Genomic DNA, 12785 nt, shown 5'->3' with positions numbered 1-12785 from the left:
AAAACTTGTTTACCAGAAAAATGCAACTTTACTTCATATAATTATATATTAAAATTTGAAAATCCAGTAAATTATCTTAGACATGTGAAGTAGCCTGCTAACAACTAATAAATCTAATACAATTCAGTTTGCCAATGAAAGTGTAGATTATTCTTGCTGCTTTCCCCAAATCAAAACTTCTCTTCTGTCCCTTTATACATGCCACAATTAATCTATAATTAAACATTTTGTTAGGTTTCTCATAATGCCCTAATTCAGTATCTTCCTTTTGTTTAAGCATCATGATTTCACTGGTTAACACTGACATATACATACTTTACTATATCTCACAGGAAAATTGTAAAGGAGATGGAATTTTTAAATGTAGAATGCCAAAAATCAACCTTTACCAAATACAGCAATTTTAAGATAGTTACATTTGGCTGAAAGATGAATATATCACCATTAAAAATTATTTCCGGTGAAAATTAAAAAACCCTACATTTATTGCAAATGCATATTTACATAGCAGCTTGTCTACAAATTTGCCGTGGTAGCAGAAGATTGACAGTCCAGATAGTGCTAAAAATCCTTCTTAACCTCACTATATTTGTTTCTACTCTGATGTGTCCAGATTGCTTATTATATATCCATATTATGTAATTTTTATTTCTTGCTATAATAGAAATAGAGATACAGTAAAAAAATTAGGAGTTTTCAAAGCCGATAAAATATGAAATTTGAAAGCATCTTAAATTCAACAAATGGCCTTAGAATTTCAGTGCACATTTAAGACTCTCGAAATGTCTGGATGGCTTAACAATATAACCTAATGGCTTCTCCTGAACTCTTTATACGTCCATGAAGACAGTTTCATAATGTGCATATTTACATAGAAAACTGCATTTTTATTTAAGCTGTTTCAAATTTGGAGTAAGGCAGGTACCTTTAGCAAACAAAGGAGCTATAAAGTATGATCCTGGCTGCTCACTGTAAATGTTCACTAACATTTTATTTTATGTATCTATATATGAGAAAATGTACAGTATTGATGCCAGAATTATATTTTAGTTCCATTGTTTGCTAACAGGGAGGGTTTTATTCTAAATTTTAAGAAGCCTTAACATAAAGGTAATTTAAGACAATTACTATCAACTCCCACTTTCACTAGGACTGGAAGGGACCTCAAGAGGTCATTGAGTCCAGTCCCCTGCCCTCATGGCAGGACCCAGTACTGTCCAGACCATCCCTGATGGACATTTATCTACCCTACTCTTAAATATCTCCAGAGGTAGAGATTCCACAACGTCCCTGGGCAATTTATTCCAGTGTTTAACCACCCTGACAGTTAGGAACTTTTGCTTAATATGTCTATCCTAAACCTCCTTTGCTGCAGTTTAAGCCCACTGCTTCTTGTATTATCCTCAAAGGCCAAGATGAATAAGTTTTCTCCCTCCTCCTTATGACACTCTTTTAGATACCTGAAAGTTGCTATCATGTCCCCCCTCAATCTTCTCTTTTCTAAACTAAACAAACCCAATTCTTTCAGCCTTCCTTCATAGGTCATGTCTTCATAGGTCTCTCTCTGTCCCAGTTGAGAGTAGTTTACAGAAACCAGTACTGAATGTTTCATGTTGGAGTGGAAATGCTAGATAAAAAAATTAAATTACCAGATCTTCAATGTTTCCATATATGTTCTTTTTCATTCCTGATGCTCGTGTGGCCACCCAACCTCCAAGGGAGCTGAATTCCATAGAATCTGGCTCATGACCTGTACAGTAACCACTCTCACCAAGCTAAAGATAGAAAGAAATATATCACTGTTGCAAAACAGTCTGCTTCTGTTTAGTAATCAATGTATTAATTTTTAAAAATTTCAAATATTTTAAAAACTAACGTATTTTCCCCTATAATTAGCATCTTGAACCAAGTACAAATAGTCAATCTTTTGACATTTAAGAATAAATTTGATACAATTAAATGGCTCTGTTTTCTACTGTGCATGTGTTAAGCAGTATGTCATAGCAGGAGACCAGTTTTCTGCATTGTATCTCCCACCCATATTTTAGAACAAAGATCCCCATTGTCATTGTCTGCAAGGTGTGATTCAAATACATGTGGAGAAAAGATTATAACTCAGTAACTTCCAACTTCACTTAAATGTTTCCAGTAAATAACTAAATAAGTCTTTGAGGTGCTTCTAGACTAACAAAACATGTAGATGGCATCATGAGCTTTCGTGGGCACAACTCACTGAAGAAGTTGTGCCCACGAAAGCTCATGATACCATCTACATGTTTTGTTAGTCTTTAAGGTGCAACTATACTATGTGTTTTAAGCTATTGCTGTTACAGACTCATACTCCTCTGAAGTATCCAATAAATAAAGTACTTAATCTTTTGTTCTCTCTCCCCTAATGTAATATGCAGCAGGTCTACAGAAATTGAGCAAATTGCTTGTATTTAATTTACTCAAGAAGGAATGTGTTTTAACACAGAGCCATCTGGTTTAGCTTCCTGCATGCAATACCACTGACAAATTTGTAATGCAGATCATGCATTTTCTGTACATTTAATAGGTACTTGTTTCTCATTTTTCTGTATTAGTCTGGCACTGCCATCTGCATAATACGTGAGTACGATTGCATCCCCCTAAAAATGTAACACCAAGGCACTCTCACTGACAATGTAAGATGTAAAGCAATCTTGTGTTGAATAGTACAGACTCCACCAATCTGATGGCTCGCACATTATCTTCCACACCTTAATGACTTAACCAAATAAACAATGAAGGTGCTAATGTTTCTTGATGTCTGTGTAGAATCTAGCCTTGGTCATCTTCCTTTCCAAGGGCAAACTAATAGTTCTTATCAGCCTCTTGTTACTACAGTAGAGTCTTCATTATCCAACCTAAACGGGACCAGAGGATGGTCGGATAACGGAAATGTTGGATAATATGGAAAATTATTTTAATACAGTAATTAATTTTATAAATTTGAACTTTGTAATACCTTGCGGGGTCCAGTTCTAACCCCCCTGAATCTGCTGCATTGACCAGCTCTTGTATTTCTCCTCAAATGGGAGTAAGATCCAGGGTTCTGCCTTGCGGCGGGAACTCAGCCCTCGCGCTGCACCACTCCATGTCCCCGGAGATGATTTTCCAGAGCTGTGTGTGGATTGCCTAAGACGTGAGGCAGGGCAAGGTGCTTGCCACTTTCCACAGAAACAGGAAAAAAAAAAAGCTACTTTGCTGAATTCTTCAGCCACAAGAGGGAGCTGCAGACCTGCCAACCAGAGCTCCCGCCCAGTCCTGGAACAGGGAAAGGGAAAGCAAGGCCATTGTGGTGAAGTGTCTCTGGAGCCCCTTTCCATGACATGACGGGCGGTACATCAGATAACACGGAATGTCGGATAAACGAAGGTCTGATAATTGAGACTCTACTGTATTTAGTCTTAAAGGTACTACTAGACCAGCCTTTTTAAGCACAAGATCACTTTTTGATTTTAGTCCAGGATCTACCTCAAACCCAAATATCCCTGCCCCGCTGCTTCTCTGAGGCCCTGCTCCACCTTTTTGCTGAGGCTACAGAATAAGAAGGGCAGGAAGATGGGCAGAGTGACCTTGGTACTCCCCTGCCTCTGTCTCCCCCACCCTTCACAATGAGCAGGAGGCAGCTCTGAGGCACTTGGCAGGAGCAGAAGGGAAGCATGGGGAGGGGCAGCTGAAGTACTGGCACTTGATAGCCTCCCAGCCAAACTAGATAGGATCACCTTTCAGAGGCTCTAAGATCTACCAGTAGATCAGGATCTACTTGTTGGTGAACCCTGTACTAGACTATTTGTTAAGTTTTCCCTGTTATAGACTAATTTGGCTACCCCTCTAATGCATTTACTATATGGGGGTAGGTCTACACTACAAAGTTAGTTCGAACTAACGGACGTTAGTTTGAACTAACTTTAATAGGCGCTACACTAGCGCTCCGCTAGTTCGAATTTGAATCGAACTAGCGGAGCGCTTAGTTCGAACTAAGTAAACCTCATTTTACGAGGATTAAGCCTAGTTCGAACTAGCTAGTTCGAATTAAGGGGTGTGTAGCCCCTTAATTCGAACTAGTGGGAGGCTAGCCCTCCCCAGGTTTCCCTGGTGGGCACTCTGGCCAACACCAGGGAAACTATGCCGCCTTCCCGGCCCCGGACCCCTTAAAGGGGCACGGGCTGGCTATGGTGCCCGTGCCAGGTGCAAGCCTGCCAGCACCCAGCCAGCACACCCTGCACCTGGCACGGCACAGAGCCACCCACCCGATGTCCCCCAGCCCACCCCCTCTTCCCAGGACCAGGCTGGCGGCTCCCGGGAGCTTGCCCTGGACCGCAAGAGGCGGGCACCTTCCTGGGCTAGTGCGGACATCGTGGACCTCATCCACGATCTCCGCACTAGGCACAGGAAGGTGGCCGTCTAGGGCAGGAGAGCTGCCAGCCTGGCCACCCAAGAGCAGGTGTGCATGAAAATCAAGGGGGTCCACTGAGACCCCCGACCCTGAGCCCTGAGCTTACAATGGCCGTCCTGGGGCAGACCAAAGGTCCATCTAGCCCAGTAGCCTGTCTGCCGACAGCGGCCAACCCTAGGGACCCTGGAGGGGATGGACCGAAGACAGTGACCAAGCCATTTGTCTCGTGCCATCCCTCTCCAGCCTTCCACAAACTTTGGGCAGGGACACCACTCCTACCCCCTGGCTAAGACTACTCCATGGACCCAACCTCCATGACTTGATCTCACTTCCCTTTAAACTCTGTTCTAGTTGTAGCCTTCACAGCAAGGAGTTCCACAGGTTAACTATTTGCTTTGGGAAGAACAACTTTCTCTTACTAGTTTGAAGCCTGCTACCCATTCCTTTCCTTTGGTGTCCTCTAGTCCTTCTTTATGGGAACTCAGGAGGAACTTTTCTGAATGCACCCTCTCCACGCAACCCCTGCTTTTAGAGACCTCTATCCTGTCCCCCCTCCGTCTCCTCTTTTCTAAGCTGAAAAGTCCCAGTCTCTGTAGCCTTTCTTCATCTGGGACCTGTTCCCAACCCCTGATCATGTTAGTTGCCCTCCCCTCTCCCAGCCTTTCTCTTCCCCTCTCCCACCTCCTTTTCCCAGTCTCCCCCAGTTTTGTTCAATAAAGACAGAGTCAATGTTGGAAGAAACGTTATCTTTATTTTGTACATCAATAAGAAGGGGGGCTAGGGAAGGGTAAGTAGAAGGAGGTGAGGGAGGAATGGGGTACGAGCCCCCGATGGGGAGGACTGGGCTGGCTCTGCGGGCTTCTGGGGGTGGAAGCTCTCCTGCAGCCCCCCGATTGCCTCCTCTCCCCAGATGGCAGCCTGCGGCAAGTGCAGCCGGGCTGATGGTCGAGTGGTGTGATGTGCCCAGTGTGGGTACTCCGGGCACTCCAAGCCAGAACTTCTTTGCAAGCGGGGCACCCCTTAGAACTGTGTGTGGGGGTCGGGACCCTTTAAGCGCAGCCCGCGGCTAGCCTGACACAGCATCTCCATGCTCTAAGTCCTCCTTTTATGTCCTGCCGGCACTGCTTCCGGCCATCCTTAAGCCCTGTTCAGAGTCCACTCAATGTGGACTTGCTAGTTCGAATTAGCAAAACGCTAATTCGAACTAGTTTTTAGTTCTAGACGCGTTAGTTAATTCGAACTAAGCTAATTCGAACTAAGTTAGTTCGAACTAACTTTGTAGTGTAGACGTACCCTGGGAGAGCATCTATTTGTGTTGACCAATTTGATAAATTACCCAGCTGAATGTCATTTTCAAGTATATTATGTCGGTGAGGAACAGCAGATATTTGTACATACATGCATATTATCTGTACGCGCGCTCATATAAGAAACATTTAAAAACATTAAGGTTGCAAAGTTAACCACTCAAAAGTAGCACTCAATGTCAGAATATAGGTTGCCTGCACAACCCTAATTTGATCTTCCCCTTTGTGTAAGCTTTATTGTAGTTTTTAATTGAATCAACATTTTACACTAATTTTGGGTGCCTTGAGACATCCATAGACTGATTTTTCAGAGGAAATTAATATTTTACAGCATATCATTTGTTCAGAGCACAGCTTTCAATGACTTCAGTTACAGTTGAGTGCGCAACACTGCAATCAGAGCTTGCATAACATTGAGAACTCACAGAAGAACGAGGAACACACACATGCTAGTGGCCATCTGTATGAAGTTTGGTTTACGTGACTTTGTCTATTGTCACACAGGAACTCTGTGGCGAGGCAGAAGGCAGTTTTCCAAGATGGCATTCAGCTACATTAAGACAGGATTATCCTCTTGCTCAGTGAAATCCCTGCCTCATTTCACTACATACCTTCCAACTACTCCAACAAATAAGGCGTGGTACTTCAGACAAACCAATTCCTTCTTTAAGCACTGAATACGGCAGAGGTCTTGGGAGAAAAAGTGTGATCATGTAATTAAGGGGAGCAAGGGAAAGTTAAGGTTGCAATCGCAACCTTAATATTTATATTCCCTAACTTGTGTGTACTTTAACCTGCAATCTGCAAGAAACTACATATTTTTTAAAAAGTTGAGAGTCTAATTTTTGGGTTTTTGTTTAAGCTGAATGGAAGAAAAAAAAAACCAGTTCAAAAGTTGGATCCTTTAAATCCCTAGCAGAGCTCTGCCACTTGCACCAAAAGGGCAAGTAATAGCAGTAGCAGGTTGTCATCCCTATGAGTGCCAGCCACTAGAAAAAGATAAGGTGTGTTTTGCCACTAGGCTTCATGGCTATTTGTAAAACCCTGGAGTATTTTTTTAAATAAATAATTGTTTTATTTTTCTGGAATTTCATGTTATTCCACTTGATACAAAGAGGCTAAGTCTAGACTGCATCCCTCTGTCAACAGAGGGATTCAAATCAAGCACGTCGAAATTGCTAATGAAGTATGGATTTAAATATCCCACACTTCATCAGCATAAACAAGCGCTTTTTCAAAACAGCGCTTTTTCAAAAAAACAGCAGTCTAGACATGGATCTCTCGAAAATAAAACCTTTTTTTGACAGATCTGTAAACCTCATTTTTTGAGGAAAACAGGATCTGTCAAAAAGGGTTTCTTTTCAACAGCCCTGCATCTAGACTGCTGTTTTTTCCCCGAAAAAGTGCCATTTCGAAAAAAGCGGTGGCCATGTTTATGCTAATGAAGCATGGGATATTTAAATCCCTGCTTCATTAGCCATTTCATCGTGCCTAATCTACATCTCTGTAGACAGAGAGGTTTAGTCTAGACACAGCCAAAGTGAGGGATGGGGGGGAGGGGGAGAATATTTCTTACACCTGGGAGGAGGAGGGAAAAGGTTCCTAACCCCAAGGGCAGGGGAGGGGAGGTAAAGGAGTGGCCATATGGGAAGGGGGAGGGAGGGGGATGGATCAAAAACCAAGTTCTTCTCCCATGCACCCTGCAGTGGTGGCTCCTGCCCTCAGGGAATAATAGGACCAGGTAGAAGGTTTGCAGCATGACTCGGGTTTGACCCACCTTCACCTTCATCATGAGGATACAAAGATGACCAAAGCTGAGTGATGCTGCAAAGTCCATGCAACAAATCACAACATCCAGTATAAGAAATGACGTTCAGCACTGGCTTCTCACCCCTTAGCTTAACATTTTTAAATGGGTAAAGCAATGCATTTTCTCCTAACCTTGTCCTGAGGAAATGATGAAATTTTTTTGCTGTTATTTTCCAGCATAATTAAATTTCAGCCCAAACAGTTAGCAGTTTGGCACAGTAATAAGGAACTCAGAACACGGGCTTGTAATAGAAACCTAGGCAACTTAATACTTTTAGAAATCAACTTTGCTCATTAACAGATCTACTATACAGCATACATCATTTTAATGTATTGTACAACTTACTTTAAAAAAAAAAAGAAAAGATAAATTCACATCTTTCATAAGAACATAAGAATGGCCGTACTGGATCAGACCAAAGGTCCATCTAGCCCAGTAGCCTGTCTGCTGACAGTGGCCAGCACCAGGTGCCCCAGAGGGGGTGGGCCGAAGTCAGTGATCAAGCGATTTGTCTCCTGCCATCCATCTCCAGCCTCTGACAAACAGATGCCAGGGACACCATTTCTATCCCCTGGCTAATAGCCGTTTATGGACCTAACCTCCATGAAATTATCTAGCTTCTCTTTAAACTCTGTTATAGTCCTAGCCTTCACAGCCTCCTCTGGCAAGGAGTTCCACAGGATGACTATGCACGGTGTGAAGAAGAACTTTCTTTTATTAGTTTTAAACCTGCTACCCATTAATTTCATTTGGTGTCCTCTAGTTCTTCTATTATGGGAACTAATAAATAACTTTTATCGGCCCTCTCCACACCACTCATGATTTTATATACCTCTATCATATCCCCCCCTCAGTCTCTTCTTTTCTAAACTGAAAAGTCTCAGTCGCTTTAGCCTCTCTTCATATGGGACCCATTATCATTTTAGTTGCCCTTTTCTGAACCCTTTCCAAGGCCAAAATATCTTTTTTGAGGTGAGGAGACCACATCTGTACACAGTATTCAAGATGTGGGCATACCATAGTTTTATACAGGGGCAGTAAGATATTCTCTGTCTTATTTTCTATCCCTTTCTTAATTTCTAACATCCTATTTGCCTTTTTGACCACCACTGCACACACTGTGTGGAAGTTTTCAGAGAACTATCCACAATAATTCCAAGATCTCTTTCCTGATTTGTTGTAGTCAAATTAGCCCCCATCATACTGTGTGTATAGTTGGGGTTATTTTTTCCCATGTGCATTACTTTACACTTATCCACATTCAATTTCATTTGCCATTTTATTGCCCAATCGCTCAGTTTGGTGAGATCTTTTTGAAGTTCTTCACAGTATGCTTCTGTCTTGATTATCCTAAACAATTTAGTGTCCTCCACAAACATTACCACCTCACTAGATCATTTACGAATAAGTTGAATAGGACTGGTCCCAGGACTGACCCTTGGGGGACACCGCTAGTTACCCCTCTCTATTCTGAAAATTTACCATTTATTCCTTCCCTTTGTTTCGTGTCTTTTAACCAGTTCTCAGTCCATGAAAGGACCTTCCCTCTTATCCCATGACAATGTAATTTACACAAGAGCCTTTGGTGAGGGACCTTGTCAAAGGCTTTCTGAAAATCTAAGTATACTATATCTACTGGATCCCCCTTGTCTGCATGTTTGTTAACCCCTTCAAAGAACGCTAATAGATTAGTAAGACAGGATTTTCCTTTACAGAAACCATGTTGACTTTTGTCCAACAAATTAAGTTCTACATGCCTGCCAATTTTATTCTTTACTATTGTTTTGACTAATCTGCCAGTTACTGAAGTCAGACTTACCAGTCTGTAATTGCCGGGATCACCTCTAGAGCCCTTTTTAAATATTGGTGTCACATTAGCTATCTTCCAGTCATTAGGTACAGAAGCCAATTTAAAGGATAGGTTACAAACCACAGGTAATAGTTCTGCAATTTCCCATCTGAGTTCTTTTAGAACCCTTGGATGAATGCCATCTGGTCCTAATGATTTGTTAACATTAAGTTTTTCTATCTGATCCAAATCCTCCTCTAACGACACTTCAATCCAGGACAGTTCCTCAGATGCATCACCCACAAAGGACGGTACAGATTTGGGAATCTCCCCAACATCCTCAGCCGTGAAGACTGAAGCAAAGTCAAATATCATTATGGTATACGAGTTTCAATATTTGGGTAGTTTCAATACATATTTGAGATGGCCCATATGTTTTCAGCTCCATTTGGGTTCATTTTCCCCATATCTAGATAAGCATTGTCATGTCTGTCAGCCCATTTAATTTGGTTCTAACAATTTTAGTTCTAGGCCAAAAATAACTTACTTTTCAAAACGTAGCTCCTAAGGGTATGTCTACACTACAGCACTATTTCGAGTTAATTCGAATTAACTATTTCGAATTAAGTTAAGGTAATTTGAAATAAAGCATCTATACACAAAAACTATTTCGAAATAGCGTGTCCACACTGAGCGGACCCTGAACCGAAGTTAAGGCTGGCTGGAACCAGTGCTGGCAGGGCATCAGGTTAGGACTTAAGTGTGTGGGGTTGCTGCCTGAGGCTAACTGAGCTCCGTGCCTAAAGGGACCCTACCCCCACCCCGGACAGACTTTTCTCAGGATTCCCCGCTTGCTTGTCTACCTCGATGAGGAACACCACAGTACTCGGCCACATGGAGCCAGAGCTGCTCCTGTGCGTCTCGTGGGGTTGTTGCCATTAGCCCGGTTGCACTTGCTACAGGTTGCCATCCGGGGGGGGGGGGGGTGGGGGGGGGGGGTCGATCGGGGGGGCTGTCAGGAGCCAGGAGGCCCTGAGGGAGAGCATCCACCCCAAGGATCCCTCAGAGCCTCCCTCTCGTCCTTCCACTTACCCCTCCCTAGCCCCCCTTCCTGATGTAAAATAAAAGACATGTATGTTCAAAAATATAAACTGGGTTTATTGAACAAAACTGGAGGTACGGGGGGGGGGGGGAGATGAACCTCTGGGGAGAATGGGAAAAGGAGGTGGGAGAGGGGAAGAGAGAGGGGAGGGGGAAACCTGGGAGGAGGGAGCTGGAAGGGGGAAGCAAAGGGAAGAAGGGAGAGGGGAAGCTCAGGGTTGGGGGGTCTCGCCAGACCACCTTGACTTTCATACTAACCTGCTCCTGGGTTCGCATGTGGCCTTTGGTGGCCAGGCTGGCAGCTATCCTGCCATAGACAGCTGCATTTCTCCATGTAGTGCGGAGATCATGGACGTTGGGGACATCCCCCCAAACCTGAATCAGGTCCAGAATCTCCAACCTGGACCAAGAAGGTGCCCGCCTTCTCCAGCCCGTCAGGCTCCTGGGAGCTGGCAGAGTGCTCCTGGGGAGCGGTGGAGGGCTGGCTGCCAGTGCCTTGCTGGCTCATGTTTTGGGGCCACTGGGTCAGGGGTCCCGGTGGCCACTGCTGGCTCTGGGCTGGCAGGCTTGGAGCTGGCACAGGCACTGTGTCCAGGGTCTACCCCTTTAATGGCTCCGGGGTTGGGGGAGAGGAGAGTAAGTTTTCCTGGTTGTGCCCAGAGTGGCCACCAGGGCTCCCTGGGAAGGGCTGGAGGCCCCTTATTTCGAATTAAGTGTCTACACAGCACTTAATTCGAAATAGCTATTGGTGTTACTCCTCATAGAATGAGGTTTACCAAATTCAAAATAAGGGCTCTACTATTTCCAATTTATTTCGAAATAGCAGTTTGCCTGTGTAAATGCTATTAAAGTTAATTCCAATTAACTTAGCGTAGACAATAGTTATTCAGCTATTTAAGCCAGATAACATGAGTACAAGTTGTCATACTTTAAAGAAACTTTAGGTATCTTCCAATTCCTTGTTAATTAAATCACTATCAAGAAAATTTGCTTTATGAGATGTCAAAAGCTATCCAACTTTCTCTTTTTATAGAATGAAATGGTAGCACCATTTAATACTTTTGAATTAAGCTTTCAGGCAATTATGTTTACACAACGCAACAGGGAAATTAAGCTCAAAATTCTGATATTGTGGATTTGGTGTACCACTGTCACCTTTTTGTCTACACATCTGTATATCATCTCATCCGCCCTGATCATTTTTTAACATACAGACCCTGTGGAAATTTTTCAAATGAGTTGAAGTTGGAAAAAAATGTACCTCATGTCAAGCTACGGAAGACCCCAGGCAAGATTTATCTAAGGAGAAACAACATTGTCTGTTCTACCCCTCCAACTCTAACCGACACTAAAGAAGGGTAAATGGAAAGTGTGGATCTATATTGAAACTCTACTTGAACTCCTGTTTTCAGGTGAGTAACTTTGCTCCTTTGAATACCACCAGCACTGATCTCTGTGCACAGGGAGAGGTGACTGAGCTACAGGCAGATCATTTCCATAAACCGGAGCATTTGAAGGCATGTCTTCTAACCAAGTATGTAATGTTTCTACCCAGGATTCTAAGTACTTGGAAAATCACTGGGAAGAAACAGCATGGACCTCTACCCACCATGAATAAGACAGGGGATTTATAAAATGTTTTGTCCTAATTCAGTTTTGGATACATTCCAATCAAGTTTTGTTCTCTTCACTTTACTATTAATCCTCCTACAAGGCCATTTTCATGAGTTGGTTATACCACCATTTTCCTCAAACTTCCTCCAAAAGACTTACTTTCTGTAATGCCGATCAGTAGAGAGTTACATACAAATTGTATTGCCCCTTGTGCGTTGCTCAGTGCGTCTTCCCTGCACCACACACATACCCTTCAGAGTGTAATCTTTTGTGGGCATAAACTATTTATGTATCAGGTACAAAGCTGAGCAAATTGTGTTTGAATTAATCACAATTAGAACCTCTTGGTTTTAACTGTCTCCTCCTTTGAGATTTCTATTAACTTAATCACTGATATTTTAATAAGTTTGCAATGAAATTGTTTCATAAAAATAAATGTATGACTTGTAATAAATGTAACATTGCCTGATTCTGTATTCCTTGTTACCTAGGAAGTCATAGTGAAGCCCCTAATATATATTTAGTCATACTGAATGTATTTAATGTGTTAAAAATCTTACCACCAATACAAATTTATATTCAGCACTGATGAGATTGTAAGCCAGAACCTCTATATATTTGTGAGAAAAACTTCCACAGAAAGGTCAATTCAAAATTCCATTTCATACTTAAGAAGTTCTAAAGGAAGAACTGTAAGAGTTTTGAGTCTAATGTACTATTTCAAATTGCACGTTCTGAAAG

General features: G+C 42.6%; 1 protein-coding gene across 3 annotated transcripts in view; it reads right to left on the bottom strand.

Moving 5' to 3' along the window:
- Window positions 1–12785, bottom strand: part of AGPS (alkylglycerone phosphate synthase) — a 150895-nt gene that overhangs the window by 96371 nt on the left and 41739 nt on the right. For all 3 annotated transcript variants that reach the window (XM_075933712.1, XM_006119452.4, XM_006119454.4), the window contains exon 9: window positions 1650–1775. In XM_075933712.1, the coding sequence (XP_075789827.1) occupies window positions 1650–1775 (126 nt within the window). The remainder of the gene's footprint in view (window positions 1–1649; window positions 1776–12785) is intronic.

The sequence above is a fragment of the Pelodiscus sinensis genome, chromosome 7, assembly GCF_049634645.1.
Source record: "Pelodiscus sinensis isolate JC-2024 chromosome 7, ASM4963464v1, whole genome shotgun sequence".
NCBI classification, from domain to species: domain Eukaryota; kingdom Metazoa; phylum Chordata; order Testudines; family Trionychidae; genus Pelodiscus; species Pelodiscus sinensis.
Note: the sequence above shows the minus strand (reverse complement) of the source record. Positions and strands in the feature narration are given on the sequence as shown.